Source organism: Tursiops truncatus, chromosome 7, assembly GCF_011762595.2.
Source record: "Tursiops truncatus isolate mTurTru1 chromosome 7, mTurTru1.mat.Y, whole genome shotgun sequence".
NCBI classification, from domain to species: domain Eukaryota; kingdom Metazoa; phylum Chordata; class Mammalia; order Artiodactyla; family Delphinidae; genus Tursiops; species Tursiops truncatus.
Window position 1 is genome coordinate 91,830,949 of NC_047040.1, and position 26,842 is coordinate 91,857,790.

Consider the following 26,842-nt stretch of genomic DNA (forward strand, 5'->3'; position numbering starts at 1 on the left):
GTGTCCCCTGCATCGGCAGGCGGACTCTCAACCACTGTGCCACCAGGGAAGCCCCGCTTTTCTTTTAAAGACAGCCAAGACAACACTGTTTACGATAGACAATGGATAGGAACAATAGCATACGTATTTTGATACGAATTCAAAGTACATGGAGACTCCATATTTTGTTTGAAGTAAACTTTCTGGCTCAGATCACGCCCAGGGTGAGTGCCTTCTCCCTCCTCCCCGTTTCTGTTCTACATGAAGCTGTCATTCGACTGCATTTATAACCCCTGGAGCTTCATTTTCCTTTTCTAGATTTCTACTTAATTTACGGCAGCTCTCTTCCTGAGCTGAAGCTTTGAAGTGAAAAGAGGATGATGTTTGTGGTGGAAGCAGGCGGGCAGGTTCTGCACTCCTCTGCCTATATAGTTCAGCACTGAGAGGGATGGACAGAAACCTAAGGAAGTGAAGGGAGTCAGGGTCTGAGTTCTCTCCCAAAGGGCTGAGCATGGGTGTCCTGGAGAGGCTGGGCTCAGCGGTGAACAATCAGTGTCCCTATCGGTTCCTGCTGCCTTCCAGCACCACTGTCCCCTTCCCCTTCTAGATGGCTCCTGACCTGAAGGGGGCTGATGAATCCACGGGCTGCTGCGTGACTGAAGGACCAATCTGATACAAACTGGGCCATCAGACTCTCTTACTTGGTAACCCGAATAAAGACCCTGAAGGGAAGGAAGCTTCTATGGGTGCTGGGTTCTTGACTTCCCTGGTGTTTTGTAGAGTAAGGACTAGAGAGCCATTCTTGGGCTCTATAACTGCTACTTATGCGAGTAGAGATTCAAAGGAAGCGTGTTAGAAGGGGCAGGACAGCAGGTATCCACAGAGAAGCAGAGATGGAAGAATCACACTGATTCTGACCGTCGAAGAGAGAACCCTCAGCTCCTGTTTGCATTTCTAGTTATTATATGTCCATAAATGTTCTTTTTCTTATTTTCGGACATCTGTGAGGTTTCCTGTTCTAACTTCCCAATAAGCCTCTTTTTACTTACTGTAGATTGGAAAGCTTCACAGAAAAACCTTTGATTCTTGAAAACCAAAATAGACTTGATTAGAACAATATTGTAGAGGGAAGTTACATCTTTTTTAAAGAATCCATTGGCTCATAGTTAAATTAAATATTTCTACAGGTCAGTGGTCCTCAAAGGTTAATGTTTCTTAAAATGACTAAGGCAGCTGGTTTGAAAATGCTGATTTGGGGGCCCCAATCCTGACTTCAAAATCAGAATCTCTTAGGGTTTTAACAAGCATTCCAGGTAATTCTGAGCTAGAATTCCACGGGCCACACTTTTAGAAACGTGTTCAAACTATTCTAAGTTTTATCCCTTAAACAATCCAGGCCACTGAAAGACTGCACATGACCATAATTCTGCATTTCAACATTATACCCTTCAGTCATATATTAAAAAGACTCTATGACTTTAATGCACTTCCTATAGACATATTGCCTCAGTTGATGACCTCAGTTAAAATGTGGAGTTCCAGTAGGAAATTACTTTTAGGAATTAGCAATCAAATAGCCTTTGCTTCCCTTAAGATACTCATACGACTTCATTGAAATATTAATAACCGAAAGAACAGACTGACTGCACAAAAGAATGACTGACTGAATGAGTGAGTGAATGAATGAATGAATACAAGGGATGGAATGTGTTTCCACTTTAACCACATTTGCCAGGAAACCAGAGACAGATTTGATTCCCGAAATCCCACATCTTCTATTGCCGCCATCATCACGTGTTACAAAAGATATTCAGTTGTAAAGGCAGATCACCTTTCCTTTTAGCAGTCTGTTAGGTTTTGCTTAAGCACGTACGTTCTAACTAGCATCCATTTATTTGACACAGATATACTGAATTCTATTCTGTTTTAAGTTTCTTATGAGGCATTTTGGGAGAGAAAACTGAAAACGGTTTAGCTCTCAAAGACTTCGTGTCTCTTCGGAGGGACCCAAAACACGTTTACCGAGAGTGAGAATGCAAGCCGTTCAGACAGCGTTATGAGACTCAGGAGTGAGAAGTGGTTATTTCCAGCAGAAGGATCAGGGCAAGTCCTCTGGAGAAGGTAGGGCTTTACATCTGGTAAGACAGGCAATGAGTAGAGATGAGAAAGATACTCTAGGCAGAGTGGAATTCTGATTTTCCTTACTACCTTTTCTCACAGCTCCTTGAATCTCTGCAGAGCGCATACTATATTTTGTAACTGCATATTCATTTAGGCAATTATATATTCGATGCCTCCATCTTCCGTCACTAGACAGCACTCACCACAGCAGAGGGCTGTGTGTGTTTTCCTCACCACTTTACACCTATACTTACAGTACTTAGCACAGCGTCTAGAACACAGTGATGGTTCAGCAAATATCTGCTACCGAATGAGTGGTTAAGAGCCTAGGCTTCCTCGTGCTTTTGCCATTTATTCGTTTTGCAATCTTGGGACCCATAGCTAAGCCTCTATGTCCTCCTATGTAAGATGGGGTCGTAATAGTCCTTTCCATATAGACATGAGGTAACAAATAGGACAATGTATGTCAATAAATTATAGCTATTATCACTTTGATAGGAAGAGGCAGTGATGTGAAGCAAAGTAGAAGTTACAGGCTTTTAGCAATAAGCGTTTGAACTTGCCTGGATTTTTTTCCCTGTAACTTTACAGGCTCACCAGGCAAAACAGTGTAGCAAGTTTAATTTAAACTGGGTATTTGGACCTGGTCTTTGCTCCTGTTGGACGAGGTGGCCAGGAGGACTTCCCTTGAAGATCGCGTTCTTCTTTTATGGAATAGGACTAACAGAACGGCTGTTCCTTTATCACGAAACTGCCCTGATGGTCAATGAGAGAGCACACGTGAAAGCTCTGTGTGACCGATCTGTGCTGTACAGAGCCTGTGCCTCAGGTTTGAGAGCACCTGGCTCTGAATCCTTGAATTGCTAGTAAACAAGCAAGATGAGCTGTGCCTCTGTGAAAACAGGGCTTGTTGTGGCATGAAAACAGGCAGTCCCTCAGGTCAGAGAAATCTGGATTCCAACCCTGGCTCTAGATCTACCACCTGGGGCCACTGGAGGAAGTAAAGAAAAATCCCAGCTGGCGATACTGTGAACTCCAGGTCCCTGTAAATACACATCAATCTCTGGTCCAGAAAGAAGGGGGGCTAGAGGGTAGGAGGAAGAGTGTGGACTGAGAAGGCGACCCAGTCAGCTATTAAGTGGACTAACATTCGCTCTGAGCGAGGGGTGTAGGTAACGCCCATTAAGAGCCCCGCCCTCTGAGCAGCAGCTCCCCTCATAACCCAGTGGTGTTCTGAGTACTGGGGCTATGTAGTGATCTCTAGGCTTTAAATTATAGACTAAAGGGGGCACATCCTCCCCAATGGAGCCTATCAAAACAAAGGCACCTATACTCTGTGTATTGGGGTTGTGGCTTGGGATGTATATGTAAGATACACATCTTATTTTATTTAGTTTTTCAAAAACACTTGGGAATAGAAAACATCCAAAATTTATAGAGGTTGTAACTTAGATTTAAATTAAGTCACTTTCTCAAGGAAAGTCATTAGATGATTATATTGCCTTCAACACTATTTTGGGGGCTGGTGTTCCAGGACCCAAATCTTCATTACTCAAACACAATAGACTCTTCATTCTTTTTTTTTTTTAAACAATTCCTAAGATTTTTAAAAATTAATTAATTAATTTATTTTTGGCTGCGTTGAGTCTTCGTTGCTGCACGTGGGCTTTCTCTAGTTGTGGCGAGTGGGGGCTACTCTTAGTTGCGATGTGCAGGCTTCTCATTACGGTGGCTTCTCTTGTTGCGGAGCACAGGCTCTAGGCGGGCAGGCTTCAGTAGTTGTGGCGTGCAGGCTCAGTAGTTGTGGCTTGCGGGCTCTAGAGTGCAGGCTCAGTAGTTGCGGTGCAGGGGCTTAGTTGCTCCGCAGCATGTGGGATCTTCCTGGACCAGGGCTCGAACCTGTGTCCCTGCACTGGCAGGCAGATTCTTAACCACTGCGCCACCAGGGAAGTCCTGACTCTTCATTCTTTGGGTATAAATTAGTACTCCATCCTCTATTTCCCAGGTGGAGAAAAGTATAGATGATGGGCCTTAGGGGGGAAGGAAGGGACCATATGTACTTGAAAGGAGTAAGTAAAGAGAGAGGCTGATGCTAGTATGCCTTTGAGTGGGAGAAAGGTGGTTTTTGACCTATTTGACATTCTGAATGACCAATACCTTTTCCCCTAACTGGCCTGGACGCACTGAACACTCTGTTAATGCTTTGATTTCATCTAAATGGAAGCAAAATCTTTAGGAATTAGAGCTGGTAGTAGGACAGATATGGAGTTCATTTAGTCATTCATTCAACAACAATTACTAAACACCCATCATGAGCCTTCTAGATTTTATAATCTAAGAAAAATACAGACATGGAAACAAGTGCATTATACCAGCACATGGATGACTAGATAATGCAGGATAGCAACAAAATAAAAGACAAGTTCCCCAGTCTTAAGGAACTTACATCATCATCATCATCATCATCATCAAAATTGCTGCCACGTGTCCTATTCTCATTTAATCCTATGAATTGGGTGCCAATATTATCTCATTTTAGAAAGGAGAAAACTGAAACACAACAAAGTTTAAAGTGCATCTAATACGACTTGTACAGCAAAGATCGGATTTGAACCAAGGAAGTCTAACTTGAGGTGCCGTGTTCTTAACCACTAAATAGTACACCACCTGGACATTAAAAACACATGACTGTCTTTGACACTGGAAACTCAAGACGTAACTCCAGGAGGTTTGATGCAGGAGCAAAGGATCCCACCAAATAAAGTTGCCTAGCAATTCCCAGCAGTAGTTTGCCTTCGGCCTTCCTATTACCATGACACTGCTCGCTAGCAGGCCTCTTAGAGATGAAAGTTAAAGGAGCTCCCTCAGCCTTAAATTATTAAGACTGATAAATAATTAATCATTAGCTCCATGGTTTCTAGGAATTTACAGGAAGACCTATTTTGAATATGCCACATTTTATCTACTCAAGTGTCTAATAACTTTACCTCTTACATATTTTTCCCTTCCATGGAAGTGATATACACATCTGGGCATCATGACAAAATTAGCCACTGGCAGTAAAAAGGGGGATAACAGTAAAACAAGGGTGGCCATGAGCTGATGGTAATTTTTACTTGGTGACGGTTGCATTCTATTAATCAGTAATATTTTATATTAGCATTATATTAATTTATGTAGATGTCTGAAATTTGTATTATTAAATGTTGAAAATATAAAGTGAGCTCCTTTAAAGGTAGCTTGAGAGAAATCTTGGAAAATCAGTACTGATTTGTGACTTTAAAGTAAAAACATTAAATGGGATAGTTATGAGATCAGTGGCCAAGATAATTAATTTCCAATACTACCCAGGCAAACAATTATCAATGATAATTGATAAATGTATTTGAAGATACCCTGAAAGGATAAAGCACTAAATGAGCGTGTCTCATCCCTGCCCACGTATAAGAGTCACTTATGGTGAGTTTTAATACTGCAAAGTTCCCTTCAACGTGAAGAGATTCTAACATGGGATGAGGTGAGGCATCTGTGTATTGAAAAAACTCCATGGGGCTACCTCTACAATGAACAAACTGTAGTTATTATTAGGCAAACGGTACTGAGTAGTTATGCAAGTATTTGCGTTATAGGCTGAAGGAAGAATAGAGAAATTAGTAAGAACATCACCAAAGAATGGTTCTTGATCATTTGGCTAATTTTTTGCTGGGACTTAAAATGTGGAGAGTCCACAGGAGCGCCACAGCTTGATAGTTATTTGATTTGCTTCGAAGAATGTGGGACCACCATTCATCCTTTAAGGAGAGACTCAGATGAACAGGAACAAGAAGACAGGAAGCAAGGCTAGCCACTAGCTAGAGATTGTTCATGGCTTGAGAATACTTTTAAGTTGTAAGGATTTTTAGATCATGAACACAGCCAGAAGCAAATAAAACCTCATGGAACTCACCCATTACTGACACACAAATCACTCCTGGTACACTCCGCCCCTGGGAAACCACCTTGGCTTTCTGAGAGGTTTAGAATGGATTTGGTTTGGGATTCACATAATCAAGTGATTCTCTGGTCATACCAAAAACCTATTAAATCGTAATACCTTGGAGTAGGCCCCATGCATTGGGATATTTAAGAAATCTCTAGGTGATTCCATTGTGCTGCCAAGTTTAGGGACTAGGAGTCTAAGCTCTTCTCCACTTTGATGACTCAACCTGAAACCACGGGTGCAAAAGAGTTCCCCCATCCTCATTAGTGGAGGTTGCCACCTACTCAGGCCCATCCTTCTCTTGATCTCTCAGCTTAGGTTAAGCCACTGCACTCCACCCCACACCCCAATCTACCTGTGTCCCCACCTGTTGGTCTGTCCCTAGTCCACTCTTTTCACTTTATAACTTTAACCATGTCATTGCCTTGCTAAAAAATGCCTAACCCCACCTCTACCTGGAGCTTTGTAATCAACATACAGGTTATCACCTTGGAGCTTGTAGAAAGGTCTAATTCCAGGTCCAGGTATACTGAATTAGAACGTACATGTTAATTAGATCCCCCAGGGACTTGTAAAAGCATTTCATTTTGACAACTACTGCTTTAAAACACTATTTCCCAAAGTATCTTTTGAAGGATGTTCCCGAGAACAGAGAATCTACTGCCTGGATTCAAAACCACACTCTTCTCTCTCTTCACAGGACATCTGTCCATTCAAAAAATATTAATTGAGTGACAACTATACCTTTTACTATGCTGGGTTTAGAGGATCTAGTGGTGAAGATGACAGAAGTGGTCCCTGCACTTGTGGACGTACACGCTAGCAAAGGCAACAGGATGCTGTGGGATGACCTCCTTAGTAAGGTGCATGGGGAGGGTCTACTGCGGTCTAGGAGATGAACACAACGTTCCTGGGGAAAGGCTGCTATAGCAGGTCCCTGCTGATCTAGAGGTCGGAGGACCAAGAAGGAAGTGCAGCTGAACACAGCTCCAGCACCACACAGGGCAGGTGCAAAGGCTTGGAACGACGATAGAATTGCCTGCCCCATGCCTACCCCACAAGGCACTGAGGGCTCTAAGTACTTTCCTTATATGTAGGTGTGGTTATTAACTCTGTTTCACAGATGAGGAAACTGAGGCACAGAGAGATTAAGTAATGCAGCCACTGTCACAGAGCTAAACTTGGGACTCAAAATCCTGGCCATCTGGCTCCAGCACCTCTGTGCTTAGCCATCATACTCTACCATGCTTGAGCCGGGAAGAATATGAGGCATTCAAGAAGCTGAAAAACAGGCTGTATGCCCAGAGTTCAAGTAGCACTTGTTCACGGATCGATGATCCTTTTCTATCTTCAGGGAGGAAATACATCACCATTCAGTGGCAGCTTCTTACAACGCAAATTTTTGGAAACGTCCCATAGTTACTGAGTCAGAATATCTAGTCATGGAGCTGAACATCTGCATTTTAATAATGCTTCCAGGTGATTCAGACTCAATAAAGTTTGAGAACCATAGATTTAGCGGTACCATTTCCTCCTATAATCTCCTCCCTAACACCACCTCCCCTAATTAACCCATAGTTATTTAAAAAAATATTGGTCCCAAAGTATAAACTAAACACGAGGGTAAACAGTATTGAAGCAGAAAGCTGGAAGAAATCTGAAAACAGAATCAATGCTCCTCCCGGTTGCTGGCTGCCAGGCTGGGAAAAGAATTATCTAGGCTTAAACAACTGGAGGTGAAAAGAGACCACAGAGGCTTAAAACTATTTTCATTACAATGCTAACCATGTAAATAACTAGTTGAATCCCTGGAAGTTGTAGTAAAATCTAAAATTGCTGGAAGAGCAATTCTTTCACATGCCCTATGATTCCTCCATCCTTAGGCAGCACTAGGAGAAGATGCTCATGCAGCAGAGAGAATTTTCTCGAATATAGAATGCATGCAATAGCAGTAGCTGAAGTAATCTCTGGCCACTGGGGCATATGGGCTCAACAGAACTAATATGCCTCCTTAAGTGTCAGGGGACCCTGACAGCTCTAACACCAATATCTGGCTGCCAGTAGGGTATTCTTTTTAATTCAGCCTTTTCCTTTCTTAAAACCATTTAACAGAAGAATTATGTTAATCTCTTATGAGGACGAAACTAAAAGAAATAGCTGAACTTCAATAAACCTCCATCATCATAGCTTATTTTATCTTCTTGCATTTTCCCAATGTTTATCTTTAAGAGCTTGAATGTTTTGCGGGTACATTACTATTAAAATTTCAAAAGCCAACCTGCTAGATGTTACCTTTCAAATGGTTCAGAATAGAGATCACAGCTTTTCTGTCCTACTCTGTCTGGAAATGACATTCCCCTGGCTACTCTACAAACCCTGTTTATCCGGATCAATCAGTTTGAATTTTCATTTAAGAAAATAAGTTTTGGAGCACCTCTGGAAGAGACTGCTATCTCCACCCCTCAAAAGATCAGATAAATATTCCACTGTATTTTCAAAGCTCTTTTGTATTCCACACATTTAGTTCTGATTCTATCCATAAGCAAAGTTTACTGGATGCTACTCGGTTAACACTGACAAAGGACAGTTGAAATGGCAGTTAGAAAACCTTATGCAGGTGCCTCATCACGGAAATACAAGATACCGATGATGATCATCTCCAAGAGCTGTCATAACCCCCTTGCCAATCACTGAGAGGTGGTTTGAAGTGGCAGGCAGATCTGTGTCAATAGTGGCTATCTTGTCATGCCACCGCCACGAAGATATGGGAGTCAAAGAGCAGCTGGGGGATCCTAGAGGCCCAGGGCTGGAATTTTCCGAGGAAAAGTGTTAGTAATCTCAATCTTTGTGGCAGGTTGTCTCTTCGCAGAACTGCATGCTTCCCTCTCCCTTCTTGCAGGAGGCTAGTGCAGAGATACAGTGAGAGCCAGGCCGTGCTTGAGAGGACGTGACAGCCAAGACAAGGCCAGGGAGGTGTGGATGAGACCCATTTTACTCTGAGCACTAGGGTCGATATTCTTCCATCCTTCCTCTTCCTGGATGTGCCTTTTCTTGCTATGGCAGTGGTATGAGCCATAGGACCAAGGCTAGGGTGTCAGACTAGGGGAAACGGACCAAGTTGTGAAGTTTAGGTCTTAGGCCAGAACGGAACTTCGGGACTAGGAGTTTTGGGATCTCCACATGGACTAGCTCCATCACGGGACTGAAATAAGTGTAGGGGAAAAGACCTGTTCTAAGAAAGGCAGTAATTTTACAAAGGTTCTCCTGTGTGTTTATTAGGACTTAGCTATTAAGTATCCTGGATCACAGCACTCCAAATACACCCAGATGTATAAAACATCACCGTTAAGAGTAAAGAAATAGAAATCATATATTGCCAATGTCTGTACCTGTTCAACACTTTTTAATGTATTGGCCCCTATTCTTCTATAGGCTTATATAATTTATCAGTGATGTGCATATAGCATTTAAGGCCCTACATTCTAATGAAGATGCCTGGAGTCAGGCTTAAGCACACAGGAGCCACAAAGGAACTGTGATGGTATTCATGCTTTATAAGGAACCACGTTTGAATGGCTGTTCAAAATGCCACAACAGGGTTAATAGAACATGAGGACCCCTACAACGCACACCTGTAAAATAATGGCATGTAATATGTTTTCCCTGCCAAATCTTAATGGATCTGGAAATCCAAGACTTCATTTACAAATGTTACAAACTTTGCTCCCAGGGTGACACGCAAATGGAAAAGAAGGGAGCCCCCGTACCACCATCTCTCGCTTATTTAGCAGGGGGAGAGGCATTCAGGAGATCAGGAAGGAAAGAAAACGCTAAGAAAATAGCATCCACCTACCTGGTTGGCACAGCCTCGGGCAGGGCGTCCACTCACTGAAGGCGGTCACAAGACAGTCTTTTTTGCACGGGAGCTGGCAAGGGCGTACTGTTTCCGGCCGAGTAGATTCCGGACATCTGCCAATGTGAAGAGACCAGATCAACATTTCCTGGAGAAGGTAAGTGGTTTAGCCTAGAACCATAGGATTTCAGAACTGAAAACACTGAGACCCTGTTGTTCCTTTTATAGACGTGGGAAGAAAGACCCAGGAGGAGAAGCTACTTGCCCAAGGGCTCAGAGCCAGAGGCAGAGCACAAAACAGACTTCATCTCTCTTGATCCAGAGACCAAAATAGTTTTCACTAGACCAGGAAAGGAATAGCAATCGCTGAAACCAACGAAAGACAAATCCTAAGTGAATTTCTCCCCATTGCATGAATTCAAATAACATTTGATTTTTTTCAGAGTGGACAAATCTGATATATTTTTTGAAAAGTGTTTTATCCAGGGTAATACATCAATTCAGTGATATTGTACAAGGCAACATATGGATATACTGGGAAACAAAAAACAGTGAAGACCACTGAAAATAATATACATATTTGATAATTAGCATGATTTTAGAATACTGAAGTATTGGCAGGTGTCTTTTTAGAACATGTAAATTGATGAGTTAGAATAAGCAAGACATGAGAATAGTATGTTTGTTTGCAAATAACAAACACACTAACAAGCATTAACAAGAGAAACATTTCAATTCTGCTATTTTGCTGATAATGTAATGTTCAGACTTGGGAGGAAAGTAGTCAGTGGATTCATAATCACTTGGAAGAACTAAAGTCTCAGAAAATGGCAAGCAAGTTTTTGTTTTTGTTTTTTGCGGTATGCGGGCCTCTCACTGCTGTGGCCTCTCCCGTTGTGGAGCACAGGCTCGCGACGCACAGGCTCAGCGGCCATGGCTCACGGGCCCAGCCGCTCCGCGGCACATGGGATCTTCTCGGATCGGGGCACGAACCCGCGTGCCCTGCATCGGCAGGCGGACTCCCAAGCACTGCGCCACCAGGGAAGCCCAAGTTTTTGTTTTTATATGCATGCTTATCTGCTTATTTTTATGAGTGCAGGGGGCTAAAATCCACATTTATTATCTTATAAAACAGTGATATGCTAAGAGGAAAAACAGGAAAGCACTCTACAACTTATATTTGCATTTTAAAATTGTTTCCTATAAATTTCTTATAAAGTACGGAGATACAGTGTGTACAAAGCCTGATAGCATGAACTTTGGTATTGGATAGTCAGTGGTGAGTGAAGTGCTTTTCCCACATTCTTTCATTTATTCCTAAGGACCGCAGTGAAAGGCATTATAATCTTCATTTTCAGATGATAAACTGAGGTGCTGAAAGAATAAGTAATGGATCCAAAATCACATGGATTAAATAAATTAAATTATTAGTAATTTAATAAATAAAGTATTGATTATCAATAAATTATTAGTGGCATTATTATTAATCATCCTTAATACACACAAAAAATTGTCTATCAAATAGATGAATTCAATGAACCTAAAAATAGAAAGAAAAAAGAGTGTCTTTAGAGGAAATAGGATTATTTAAAAAAGATAATCTGGTAAGGAAAATTTATGTCATACTTTAGTAGAACTAGCAAAAAACACTAAACTCATTCCCAAGTCCTTTGTTCGTACCCTGAAAGCTCCTGAAATTAAATTGAACTGCTATTTATTCTATCTCCTCTCCAATCTCTCCTGGTATCTAGCTGGAAATGAAAGTACAACGTGAGGAATGTCATTTTCCTGTGTGCTCAGCGGGGCAGCAGGACTTGGGGGTGCAGGGACCCAGCTAGGACACACTCACTCAGACATCCACAAATAGCTCAGAAATGCTTGCGGTGCTGGTTTGGTTTCAGGTGTTCTGGGAGGGTGGCTTTTTCTGCAGGGACTTTGTTCGTTTCAATTAGCAGTAGGTGTTAATCTCTTTTTTTAAAAATGTTTTAGATATACCTTGAGGTAGAACTGATACAGAAAGAACTGCACCTATTTAATGTGCATAATTTGATGAATTTGGACATATGCAAACACCTGTGATACCATCTCCACAATCAAGGTAATAGACATATCCAACACCTCCCAAAGTGTTCTTGTGTCTCTTGGTTTTTGTTTTTATTCTTTTTGTGTGTGTGGTGTTAATCTCTTTTGGGGAACTGATATTGCCTACTTTTCAATTTATACTTTATTAACAGCACTCACAATAAATATTCACTGGGCACAATGTCAACTCTTCGTGACATGGTGCCCTGTCTCTACCTGTGTTCTTCTAGATCGACAAGTGAGAAACGGTACCATACCCTCAATGGCAAAGGTCAAGCTCAGGTTACACTGCTTTTATAGAGACCAGGAACTGAGGGCTTTCCTGAAATGTGATCCCTGGTCTGATAGGTGCCAAATATTCTCTTAGGAGTGAAACTGTCTTTTTGTTCATTTCTTTCCCAATAATGTTGACCTTTTCATTAGAGGTTCAACTTCCTCCTCCCTTCTATTTACATGCTGTCTACCTCTCCCAGGATCATCACATTTCTTTGTTTTTCTTTTTTTTATGATTCAATTAAAATATATCTGCATACAACGTTTCAAAATTACATTTATTTTTTGTATATAGTCCTATCTATACTCCTGAGATAACGTACATGCCAATAAAAGATAAATTAAAAAATGAGAATCAGAACTGTAGGGTTAAAATTGGTTTGAAAAGTCATTTACCCCAACCTCTCATCTGACTTTTCTTTTTTTTTGAATTTTATTTATTTTTTTATACAGTAGGTTCTTATCAGTCATCAATTCTATACACATCAGTATATACATGTCAATCCCAATCGCCCAATTCATCACACCACCATCCCCACTGCCCCGCCGCTTTCCCCCCTTGGCGTCCATACGTTTGTTCTCTACATCTGTGTCTCAACTTCTGCCCTGCAAACCAGTTCACCTGTACCATTTTTCTAGGCTCCACATATATGAGTTAATATATGATACTTGTTTTTCTCTTTCTGACTTACTTCTCTCTGTATGAGAGTCTCTAGATCCATCCACGTCTCAACAAATGACCCAATTTCATTCCTTTTAATGGCTGAGTAATATTCCATTGTATATCTGTATCACAACTTCTCTATCCATTCGTCGGTCAATGGGCATTTAGGTTGCTTCCATGACCTGGCTATTGTAAATAGTGCTGCAATGAACATTGGGGTGCATGTGTCTTTTTGAATTATGGTTTTCTTTGGGTATATGCCCAGTAGTGGGATTGCTGGATCATATGGTAATTCTATTTTTATTTTTTTAAGTAACCTCCATACTGTTCTCCATAGTGGCTGTGTCAATTAACATTCCCACCAACAGTGCAAGAGGGTTCCCTTTTCTCCACACCCTCTCCAGCATTTGTTGTTTGTAGATTTTCTGATGATGCCCATTCTAACTGGTGTGAAGTGATACCTCATTGTTGTCCCAGAGGTCTCTTAGGCTGTCTTCATTTCTTTTCATTCTTTTATCTTTATTCTGTTCCGCAGCAGTGAATTCCACCATTCTGTCTTCCAGGTCACTTATCCATTCTTCTGCCTCAGCTATTCTGCCATTGATTCCTTTTAGTGTAGTTTTCATTTCAGTTATTGTATTGTTCATCTCTGTTTGTTTGTTCTTTAATTCTTCTAGGTCTTTGTTAAACATTTCTTGCATCTTCTCGATCTTTGCCTCCATTGTTTTTCCGAGGTCCTGGATCATCTTCACTACCATTATTCTGAATTCTTTTTCTGGAAGTTTGCCTATCTCCACTTCATTTAGTTGTTTTTCTGGGGTTTTATCTTGTTCCCTCATCTGGTACATAGCCCTCTGCCTTTTCATCTTGTCTGTCTTTCTGTGAATGTGGTTTTTGTTCCACAGGCTGCAGCATTGTAGTTCTTCTTGCTTCTGCTGTCTGCTCTCTGGTGGATGAGGCTATCTAAGAGGCTTGTGGAAGTCTCCTGATGGGAGGGACTGGTGGGGGGTAGAGCTGGCTGTTGCTCTGGTGGGCAGAGCTCAGTAAAACTTTAATTCTCTTGACTACTGATGGGTGGGGCTGGGCTCCCTCCCTGTTGGGTGTTTGGCCTGAGGTGACCCAACACTGGAGCCTACCCGGGCTCTTTGGTGTGGCTAATGGCAGACTCTGGGAGGGCTCACGCCAAGGAGTACTTCCCAGAACTTCTGCTGCCAGTGTCCTTGTTCTCACGGTGAGACAGAGCCACCCCCCGCCTCTGTAGAAGACCCTCCAACACTAGCAGGTAGGTCTGGTTCAGTCTCCTATGGGGTCACTGCTCCTTCCCCTGGGTCCCGATGTGCACACTACTTTGTGTGTGCCCTCCAAGAGTGGAGTCTCTGTTTCCCCCAGTCCTGTGGAAGTCCTGCAATCAAATCCCACTAGCCTTCAAAGTCTGATTCTCTAGAAATTCCTCCTCCTGTTGCTGGACCCCCAGGTTGGGAAGCCTGACGTGGGGCTCAGAACCTTCACTCCAGTGGGCGGATTTCTGTGGTAAAATTGTTCTCCAGTCTGTGAGTCACTCACCCAGCAGTTATGGGATTTGATTTTACTGTGATTGAGCCCCTCCTGCCGTCTCACTGTGGCTTCTCCTTTGTCTTTGGATGTGGGGTATCTTTTTTGGTGAGTTCCAGTGTCTTCCTGTTGATGACTGTCCAGCAGCTAGTTGTGATTCTGGTGTTCTCAGAAGAGGGGGTGAGAACACGTCCTTCTACTCTGCCATCTTGGTTGGGATCATCACATTTCTAATTTTCCTAAATTTACTCTTAATCTCCAAAAATACTCTCCTTGACTATTAGCAACTTATGTGTCCTCCACTTCTAAACACTATAATGTTTATTTTCTGTATTGTTTATTGTCACTGACTAAAAAAAAAAAAAACCTTTTGATATCTTCTGCGTTGCTGGTTTTCTGTGTGTGTGTGTGTTTGTGTGTGTGTGCCTGCACATGGGCATGCGTTATACATACACTAATTTTGAATGCCTTGATGGTAGAATTCCATCTCATACCATATCTTAAAAATACCAGATCTTAATGCTGTGTAAGTATTTAGTAACAGTAAGTGAATGATTGACAAGTATTCTATGCTGTGGAGGCTGAAGACAGATCTCTGGGAATATTAGGCAAATTTATCCAGCCATTTTCAAAACAAAATTGAAGTCTTGAAAAGCAGGGTAACATACGGATTCATGTTTTAGTGAGTAAACACAGTATGGCTTCTTGCCTTTTGTTATAATTTATACTTCCTGCTCTCGTGCAACACTCTGATTCTAGATTGGCAATACTCTTGTTAAAAGGGTGAATACACTTCATTTCAACACATATATTTTCCTGGACTTGCGGTGGAGTATTTCATAATGACTGCCTCTTGGTCACGCTGTAGGTTTTAGTTCCTGTGCTGAAATGCATCATACTGAGCTACAAAGATCTGCCATTTCTCAGTTATGTGTCCATAATCATGAGGCAGACACTGTGCTCCATCTCCGGGAGCAGTCCTCCAACCCAGGGACTGAGGGACCATCTCAACCTGCCAACTTTTTCAACATTAAATGTGTAAACGGAGCTCACCATTACTATATCTCACCAAATGCCCAGCGTTTTCCCATGAAAGGCAGAAAGTGTTTTACATGACCTTTGGATGGCTTTGAGTTGTGTGATTTAAATCTTTATTATTATGTTTTGCACACTACAACTGAAAAAATCTACATTGGGTAGTGAAACAAAACCAAACAAAATCCCCCAAATATCCCAACAAGCTCTCACTTCTGTTTGAGTTGTGTCCTAGCTAGTCCTCATTTTCTGATATGATCAGTTCTATTACTCATGCTATGGTAACATTCTCACCTATACAATTACGTGGAAACCAGAACACCAACCCTGGGAAGCAAGACCTTGCAAGGAATTCTGTGCATCCCCGTGCAGTGGGTTTAGAGATAAAACATATCACGACAGCCCATCCAATCCATGGAGACATGCTTCTTTTTTTCTACTGTGAAGGCCCCTCTTTCTTTAGGATATTTTCTTTTTCTTTCCTCTTTCTATTGCCATTACCCTCACCCCAAGGATTTCACAAATGGAGGGAAATTTCTTCCACTGCAATAGCTTTCACATAAAAAAGAGCAAGAGCATATTATTCTGAAAGGGCAAGGCAAAGGAGACTTTCTCTTGCTGATTATCTCACTATTTCACTGTGTGCTTCACTGGACACTAGGTATTATTTTCTTAGCTCAATTAATCTCATTGACCTCAAGAATTTTAATTAACTTTACTTAAGTCAATGCAGGTTCCTCTTGTTTAGCAGGATCCTTTGGAGACATACAGTAAGAATTAAAACTAGGTTGTTAAGTCTCCAGCCTCATTAAAAGTGCAAAAAGTAATCAGCAATGTCTTTCTCGTGTGTGTGTGTGTGTGTGTGTGTGTGTGTGTGTGTGTGTTAGGGAAAACATCTGCGCAATTCATTTTTCTATGTTGGAAAACCGAGTAAAACTGGAGGTTATTCACTGTAATAATATTTTAGTCTGACTTATGTAGATTATCGAATAAAAGCATATGCATTTGTGAATTATGCTTTAAACTATGGACTTTTGGCCCTGTGGTTTTTCTGGTCACAAAATATCATTCAGTTAACATCTGTATAAGCTGATGGGCTCAGAGACTTTAATAAAAAATTGTCATTCAATATAATCATGAGGCTAGACGAGGAGGTACAGGGCTATTTGAACACACAACCCATCCCCTCATGTCCAAATAGCCTTTAAAGTGTGATGATAATGTATTTGGTAGTTGTCAGTCTCAATTCTAATGCTTCTTTACTAAGGAAAAAACCAAATTACATTCATATCAAGTGGAATTTTCCTGTTGTGGTTCAGAGGTAAAAGTTTTGTGGAAGGGAGAAGATCAGACTTCAGGAATGCTAAGTTTTCTCATCACTCTAAAGAATAATAATTTTCTGCATTTCACATAGCATTTATTCCTATACCTAAGCTATATTTATTTCTATTTGTATATTCAAGCTAATATTTCATGCATCTTTTTTTAAGCAGTTGAAAATTTACATCATAAAAATGAACATTATCAGGGCTGCAGTACTTTTCAAGATAAAAGGAGTTCTCTTGTCTGCATAGTATCTTTGTAAGCCTTTTAGGATTGTACCATAACCCCACGAATTAGATTATCATCTGATCCAAGTGATACGCAAACATTATTGTCCATGTTTGGCTATATCGGCCCATTGACCCAATCGGTCCACATGGTATTGTGGATACCAGGTAAGTTGAAACACACAAGTGATATAAATTGATGCTCCAAAAATATCACAAGCAATTTAGAGTTGGATGCTAACGCAGAAATAACGTTTATGAGTTAATAAGAGCAGAAGGTCATACGTATTATCTGTTCATTACTCTTCAAGGCAGTCCCCTTTGGCAAACTTTATCATGGTAGATAAAATATTTTTTCTTAAAGCAAAGGATAAACGTCAGCTTCTCAAACTTCTGCAATTCATATCCATTCCCCGTCAACCCCTTTTACTTTCCTACACACAGGTCTAATTAATTCATGACTTCTAAAAATGTTTATGGACAATAGCTACATGCCAGATACCGTTCTAAAATCTGCAGTGGCAACAATGAAGACTATCCAGCCCCAGCCCTCTGGAAGCCACATTTAGGAGGAAAAAAGAGGAAGTCTTACTGACTGTGCTTCACTTCAAGTCATAGTCATCTTCCCTTGCATTTTCATAGCCACCTGCTCATCAAATGCTCCGAAACCAGCAGTATCTAGCCAGTCTGCCCTATATTTGCCGTTAGCAGTTCATTTCCTTAACTGAGCTTCTATGACTTTCCTTACACACAGCTGAAGCGGCTTCCATAGCAGTGTGGATGAGGCCCAGAGCCCGTCATCATGGGGCCCCCAAGATGAAATTAATCAGGTGTTTGAGTTGCCCATGACAGCAACACAAATTGGACTGAATTAGGCAGAAGAGCAAATGTAGTTGCCTATGTTGCCAGGAAAGGCAGGAGTGTACTTAGGGGGGCTGGGACCAGGGCTTGAGGCTGCCAGCATTTGTTCTGCTTCAGTTTCTGCCTCTTTCTGAGCATCAGCTTTACTCTCTCCTCCTGCTTTTTCCACCAGGCATGACCGTGGCTATGGCAACCCTCCATCCATATACTTAGAACATCATGAATAGAAAGAAGAGAGGGTTTCATTTTCCCAACTTAAAGATCCCTGGGAAACAGCTCTAAGTTGCCTAGCTTGTGACACTAGCCCAAAGCTTGCACCAGCCCATCCTGTTGACCCACCACTACTGTGGCCGGAGTAGGGGTCTTTCATCACTTGAAGGGAACTAGTTCAAACATGGCCACTTGGAAATCTCTATGGACAGGCCAGTTACCCAGTCTCTGTATATGACTTAGGTGCCTTACATTTTCTTTTCCATGAGCCTTCCTGCAGGGACTTGAGGCAGAGTTATGTCTTCTCATTTGGTCTATGTGGGAGAAGAAACTCCCACAGCTGAGTTCTCCAGTCAATTACTCTTCTTCCTCTATCTCTTGCAATTGTTCCTGACCCCTTTTGATATCTATATCCTAGTCCTCATGTCCAAATTCTCCTACAGTTTTTTAAAAATTTACATCTCCATGTGCAGAGTATAGCAGGTATGAGATTGTAAACCTACTTGAGGGCATGCATTAGTCTATTCAAAATACCTATATGGATTTATCGCTCACTGCAGACAAGGTCCATGAGATCTAAAGAACAGTATATAACACGGCCCCATAGTTTCAAAGTACATGACCTACCTTCTTGTGGACCTAGTCTTTATGTAATTGAAAAAGAGCCCAAAATATTGATATCAGCTCTAGAAAGTTCGATGACTCAAGCAGATTCAATATTTGTGGGCATTATATTTACTGTTCTCCATTAATTAACGCATACATAACAAAAAAGTGTCTACCTTTGGTTGAGGCACATTTTTTAGTCTTTAAGAGTCAAAACAAAAATCTCTTACTCTAGCACAGACTGAGACATATTCAGCGCATGAAAAATGTTTCTGACTAAAAATACTCAACTATGCAATAGTCCTATGCACTTTCGATTAATTCTTGATAATACCTTTTTGTCATCACTTGTCCCACGTGACTCTTGACACAGAAGACCCTCCGCATCTGAATGCCCACACCACATGTAGCTTCTCCATTCCAGCCAATGGTTGCATTAAGGGCAGTTACCAATGTGTCTTCAGAACAGGGGCCCCAAGCTGATGTCTCCCAGTAGAGTTGCATACAGGAATGGTCATTGCACGAACGATATTCTTGGAGGGCCTGACTAGGGGGGCATGGTTTTCCACCTGCAAAAATCAAAATAAAAAATAATACAGAGTTGTTGCTGTTATCACCATGTTGCTGTTGCTGTTGTTACTGCCGTTCTTATTTTTTGTTGTTTTTACTGTTTTAATGGTCTAGAAAGACAGCATTTTGATACAATCTTCCAAAGGCCTGGGCCACCGCACCCCATTTCTGATGCTATGGTCATGGTTCTTTTATTCTGAGGACAATACATTGCACCCTTCTCTCCTCAATAACAGGCAACGGTGTGCAATCAGATTTTAAAAATCAATTGATTCTACTGCTCACCTCCGTGTCATGTATCTCTGAGATAAACTCCAAAGAAATCTGCTTTTATTCTAATATGATTATGCCTACATAAATTAGTCAGTTAGATATAATAGCCCATGACCTTGAAGTGATATAAGATCAAACACAAATACTCACACACACACATTACCTACATATGGTCTCTCTTTCCTAAGACAGTATTATGTTTCTCAGAGAACCACTTTAAGACATCCATCCTCCCTCAAGCAGTGCATTTTACTGCAGTTTGAGAAATCCAGAAATCTCTCTTAAAGTTTGGCAGGAGAGAGCCCATCCTTAAACTCTGAAATAATATCTGACAATGTGTTATACACTGGCAGGGAGACCAGACAAATGTGCAGCCTTATACTCTTGGGTGAGTCAGACAATCAGATTTCATTACTATCTTTTCTTTCACAATTTTATATCCATGTCAAAACTGGTATTTATCTAAAGTATTGATTTTTTCCCTACTCTCCCACACTACAATGTTTTATTCAGTGGGCCAAATGCTCGGGAAGACTTGTGACCTTAGTTTTGTTATTCTTGTTATTTTTTTCCCCATTATATTGACTTTTTTCTCCTTCCAGAAATATAACAGACAAGAGGGGGAGGCCACTGCACTTTAAGAATATGAAAATGTTCATTCCTCTTGACCCTGGCCCCATTTCTTAGGACCACAGACAGAATCTTGTCTAAAAAGGAGTCCCTCAAAGCCAGTGGCCATATTGCTCTGCTGTCCCAGCTGAGCTGTCTGCAGATGAAGCCAAGGGAGGGCCTGAAAGAAATGAAATGACGTATGTGTCTGGGGACAGGGACCATTGCTTTAAATGACAGGAACAGCTGCTCCTCTAATTTGTTCTGAAGTCACCCGTTTATATCCCCATAGCACATTTTAGCTTCTTGAAAGCCGTTTTCACAGCCTTCATCTTTTTCCCTCTCACCACATGCCAGCCTGACAGAGCAGGAAATGAGGACATACAGATCAGGTAGTCTGCCAATGTTAGTGGCAGCTCCCAGTCCAGAAGCCATGTCTCTTGATTCCTAATTTAGAACTCGTTTTACCAGACATATTCCAATTATGTTCCCAACTGCATGAGCAATCTGAAGCTGGATGCGTATCAACCAAGCCTTGTTTCCTTCTCTACAAAGGTATAATGAAAACTGACATCCACCTGATTGCCATGGCCTGTACATAGTATGGGCTAAAACGAGTCATATACGTATGGGAAGCCAGCATAGGTAAACTAGAGGATTCGAGAGGAAAGGCATGCATGGAAAGCACACTGTTCACTTGGATTTAGGGAACAGAAACCTTTCCTATTACTCACCTTCTCCAGCCAACGCCAGGATAGTCCTTGACCTGGTCTGTTTCCCATTGGCGTTTTTATTTGAACAAGACTGGGAGCAAGATGACCACTCTGTCCACTCGCTTACCACACAATCCATCCGGCAGGGAATTTCACACACCATCTCTTCAGGAGGAGGAGATGCTGGGCAGAGAGTCCCTGATACATCTTCTCCTGTAGTCAACCAGAGCAAGACAGATGTCGATTAATGCAAGATCGAGGTAAATCCCAGGAACATTTAGGTTCCTCTATTACTTCAGTTTAGCTTAGAAGACTTCACCTGGTGTCTCTAAACCAATAACGTGCAAAAAACTGATTTTTTTTTCAGCTGTTCATAATATTTGTTTCAAGAAAAACTGTCAGGAGGTCATTTGGCATTTAGAAAGGTAGATACAGCATCAAAACTGCCATTTGTCATCCTTCCCAGGGATGAGTGGGCTTCCTTCAGGAACAATTTAGCCATGGATGGCTGGAGACAGACAGGATTGACATGCTATGGACACCATGTGTAACAGGTGCATGTATTTCTGCAAAATGGGAGTCAGAGGAGTCTTTTGGCCTGAAAACCACAATTTATGTTGAGCAATCTATTCAGCAGCCCCCCTCAAATTATCACTCTAATTTTTTATTGGGTGCTTTCACCTCCAAATATGTAACCTTAAGCGAGATTATCACACAGTGATACTTTTATTCTGTTTTTTCTGTTCAGTGGTAAATGTACACAATAGAAATGAATCTGTGGCTAAAATTATCTAATGTGTTGAGATAAAAGTTGAAAGCAAGTCCAAAATTTTCCCTAATCTATTCCCTCTTTGAATGATGTGATGATTTAGTCCAACCAAAATACATACACACACACACACACACACACACACACACACACGCACACACACACACACACGTGTATATGATAAAGGGGGATGGAGTTTTACAATTATCAATGACAGACAAGACTAAGGGGATCATTTCTAAGTTGCTTTTCCATATCTCAAATGATTACAATGAATTTTTTCTAAGCTCTCTTTTAGGTTACTTATTCACCATTTTTAGAATTCAAATATTCTTCTTTATAGATAACAATTCAACTCTTACTATGCCCCCCCCCATTCACAGTCACCTCATAAATACAGAAGACATGAAGAATAGTAAAACCATGTATGGTTTGAAGCAACACATGGAATGTGGAATGGCAACTCTAGGAGACAGGTAGTTTTGTCTTTGTGACTTATGCCCATGGAATTCTCCTGTCAATCTGTCTGACACAAAAAATAACTAATATTTATGCAGTATCTCCCTTGTGCCAGGCACTGTCCTTATAAGATGCTCTTACAGACAGGGTTGACCCATCTTCTTTTATAGATGAGAAGTCAGTGGCTCTGGAAGGAAAACTCACTCAGGGTCACACAGGCCTGAGCTGGGAAGCAAATGAAAACTTTCTGACTCCAAAAATTCTGGTTTCCCCATTAGACATATTGTATCTAATTCCAAGAGATGGATATTCCTTTTCAGAGGAAGTAAATAAAACAAGCTGACAGTAAGCAAGACTGCCTGGAGGAGAAGCTAGTGCCCTCCTAAGATCTGCATTCATATTTGTAAATGAGGCCAGGCTCATTGCCCTTGAGGTACAAATAAAATTTTTCAAGCATATTATGAGAAGTAATGGAGATTCTAGTAGACAATCGAGCTGAAAGACCAGTTCCAATCACTCTCTTTTCAGTCTCAATCTATTTTCAGGTTGAGTCCACACTGTATAGTACATGCAAACATGCACACGGACGTGCATGGACGCGCGCGTGCGTGCACACACACACACACACACACACACACACACAATACAGCAGCTTAGGGGGAGTGCCTTCCCAAGTACAGAAGTAGGCAGGTCAAACTAAACATACAAACTACATCTAATCAAAATTCAATTTCCACATCTGTGAATATTATGAGGATAATTTTTTATAGAAAAACACTTTAAAGCAGTGTCTTGCAAAGAACATTTTGATGAATAAGAGATATTTGAAGAGCTCTTACTTTAAACAGTGGGGGGGAAAGCTGAGACGTCCTAGATTAAAATAGTAAAATTGGTCTCACCGCTGGAGAGTAGTGTGTGTTGAAAATGCCAACTGCCATGTAAACTTCCTTCGATGGAAATGGTATGTAGTATTTTTCAGTCTTATTTGACTAAAGGCCATCCTTTTTTAGGCAGCACCTCTCCCAGGAATGGTATTTTTACTAACATGTTTTGAGAAAACCCTGCCTTCAAGAGTTACAAAATTATCAACTACTATTTGATGAGCATACACCATGTCCAAGGCATATAATGGGATAAATATATAAGTGAAGATACTACAATTTATCCCCCTAGAACTCATGATTAATAACGGAGATGAGCTATAAATACATAAAGATAAAACCTAGTCCAAAAGTAAATGTCAAGTTGCAAATGTGTGTTTTAAATAAAGAAGTGCTGTAGTGATTTAGGGAAGAGAAGGACTTCTGGGGAACTAGTCTGAGAACAGAAGGCTTTCAACAAGGAGAAAGAGACAGGGTGAGAATTGGTGGCAATCAGGGAGGGCATGTCAGTCAATGCAACTGTCAACAAAGGTATAATGATGGGAAAATACAAGGTATGTGGAAGACAGTTAATCCTGAAGCTGCCTGAGGAGAAGAGGAAGCCCGTGTTGGAAGAGTTGTTTGACATCAAATTCTGAATAACTTAGACTGACACACCAATTTTGTTCTATTTCCGCCTTCCTGCAATTCCCAAATGCTCAGGTTTCCCGTGACCTAAATTTAACTTCCTCCCCAGTCATCCATCATTCAGCACCCTTAGTATTCACTTCTGGTGCTGGGATGCTTTTTAAGACCTAAGCTTTCCCATAAACTGATATATCCATTTCCACAGTGCAGTGAAATGTCAATACTCCCACCAACACTTTGATAGCTTGTCGATATGGACTAATTTGGAAATGTGAGCAATCAGCTAAGTCATTCTTTAGCGAAGCCAAGCTAATAGTCATGGGCAGGCTCTTCAATTCTTGTGTGAGCTATTTTATAAGAAATCTTGCCAAAGAAAAGCTGCACGATGGGATCCTAGTCACAGGTGGCCTAGCCAGACACAGTTAAGTATCTGAAGGTGAAGCCCAGCACCACTTATCCTCTGGAGCATATCACTTAGCTTCTTTGAATCTCAGTTATCTCATCTGCAATAATGAAATAATAACACTTACTTTTCAAAGACAGTGTGAGGATTAGAAATCACTTATACAGCAAACACAGCAGGGTGTCCAACAACAGAGGGAGGACTCAATATAGAGGAACCTTTAAAACCTTTTAAAAAATGTTGTTTGGGGCTTTCCTGGTGGCGCAGTGGTTAAGAATCCACCTGCCAATGCAGGGGACACGGGTTCAGGCCCTGGTCCGGGAAGATGCCACATGCCACGGAGCAACTAAGCCCGTGAGCCACAACTACTGAGCCTGCGCTCTAGAGTCTGCAAGCCACAACTACTGAGCCTGCGTGCTGCAACTACTGAAGGCTGCGTGCCTAGAGCCCATGCTCCACAACAAGAGAAGCCACTGCAATGAGAAGCCTGTGCACCACAACGAAGAGCAGCCCCACTCACTGCAGCTAGAGAAAGCCCACGTGCAGCAATGAAGGCCCAACACAGAGAAAGAAAGGAAGGAAGGAAGGAAGGAAGGAAGGAAGGAAAGAAAGAAAGAAAAAAAAATGTTGTTTGCAAAGATGTACACCGCCAAAACCCAATGGCATTCTTGATCTAAAAAATCTAGATACTTATGCCATAACCATGGAAAGCACTTGCTGTACTGTGCATATATGGGTACACATAACCACCAACAACTTCACAGACGAGTTCATATGATATATAAAGACTGCTTATAATTATTCAGATCACTTTATTTATCTGTGGCTCATCTAAACCATTTAAGAGCCAAAAATAAAGCACTTGAGCCTGAATAACCTCATCTGCCCATCTACGCTGGTAATAATGATCTTCCTATTGCACAGAGAGAACTCATTTCAAAAGAAGAGCATTTATACTTTCTTGTTTTCATTTTCATGGATGGATCAATGAGACCAACTGAAATCTCAGGCAAGTGTGGAAAATAAAGCAGCATGTGGGACAGAAACTTAGTCATTAAAAGTGATTTTCACAAGCTCTTAAAATCTAATATTACAAAAAATTGAGTATATTTAAGAGGGAAATTGAATTCATTTTTCAAGAAGACTCTAAAATTACTCCAGTTCTCATCACACTCCCTGGGACCAATAATGACAAACTCCACATTCTCTCCTCATAGAGTAGACTTATTTAAAGCGGTTGTGATTCTGAAAATATGGGATATGGTGCTGCTCCAACCTTGTCACTCACGATTTTTTAATAATTTAATATGGTGAAATCCACATTACATAAAATTAAACATTTTATTTATTATTATTTTTTGGCCGCGAGGCATATGGGATCTTAGTTCCCCGACCAGATATCGAACCCGTGCCCCCTGCAGTGGAAGTGCGGAGTCCTAATCACTGGACCGTCAGGGAAGTCCAAAGTTAACCATTTTAGAGTAAACACTTCAGCGACATTTAGTAAATCACGATGTTTTGGCAACTACCACCTCTAACTAGTTTCAAAACGTTTCATTACTCCAAAGTAAAACCCTTTACCCATTAAGCAGTTTCTCCCCATTACTTCCTCCCTCAGACCCTGGCAGCCACCAATTACTGTTCTATCGCTACAGATTTATCTATTCTGAATAGTTTATGTCAGTGGAATCATGTAAGTTGTGATTTTTTGCATCTGGGTTCTTTTACTTCGCATAATATTCTGGAAGCTCATGCAGGTTGCAGTATATATCACTACTTTGTTCCATTTTATGATGGAATAATGTTCCGTTGTATATATATACCAAGATTTGTTTATCCATTCATCCAAGCTCATACTTGTTTGAGTCTCTGAGTTCAATTATTTTCAGTATGTACCTAGGGATGGAATTCCAGGGTCACATTCGTCACTCAGTTTTGTTTGTCTGTGATTCTGGAGACCTTGGCATACATGACCAGACTGGGGCCTGGCCCTAGTTCATACTACTGTTCTCATGCTTGGCAATTCCTGGCTAAAGACAACAGTTCTTAGATGAGAGAAAGAAAGATTCTTTTCTTTTTTTTAAAAGTATAGTTTATTTACAATGTTGTGGAAGTTTCAGGTACAGCAAAGTGATTCAATTATATATATATATATATATATATATATATATATATTCTTTTCCAGAATCTTTTCCATTATAGGTTATTACAAGATATTGAATATAGCTCCCTGTGCTATACAGTAGGTCCTTGTTATCTATTTTATATATAGTAGTGCGTATCTGTTAATACCAAACTCCTAATTTATCCCTCCCCCTGCCTTTCCCCTTTGGTAACCATAAGTGTGTTTTCTATGTCTGTGAGCCTATTTCTGTTTTGTAAATAAGTTCATTCGTATCATTTTTTTTTAGATTCCAAATATAACTGATATCATATGACGCCTCTCTTTCTCTGTCTGACTTACTTCACTTAGTATGATAATCTCTAGGTCCACCTGAGAGAAACCTTCTTGAACATATGAATAAACTCAGGATTCCCTAAAAAATGCTTCTTTTTCTGGTTCAAATGTATACGGTACTTAAAGTATAAATAGCTCATGACAGACTCTCTTTGGCTACTGGTCAAGCAACCATGTAAATTTAACACTAATGTAGCTTTCAGATTCTGGGCTTTCCACATCAACTAATGTTTAAACCATACCTATGCTATATACTATATCCTGTGGCTTTCTTTGTTTTATAATCCTAAGGAACTAGAAGTTAGTATTATGAGCT

General features: G+C 40.9%; 1 protein-coding gene across 1 annotated transcript in view; it reads right to left on the minus strand.

Annotated features, from left to right (window-relative positions):
* Positions 1 to 26,842, minus strand: part of THSD7B (thrombospondin type 1 domain containing 7B) — a 764,324-nt gene that overhangs the window by 390,293 nt on the left and 347,189 nt on the right. The window contains exons 7-9 of the mRNA XM_033860221.1: positions 20,951 to 21,142; positions 19,099 to 19,333; positions 9,933 to 10,048 (exon numbers count right to left, since the gene is read on the minus strand). Coding sequence (XP_033716112.1) covers positions 9,933 to 10,048; positions 19,099 to 19,333; positions 20,951 to 21,142 — 543 coding nt within the window. The remainder of the gene's footprint in view (positions 1 to 9,932; positions 10,049 to 19,098; positions 19,334 to 20,950; positions 21,143 to 26,842) is intronic.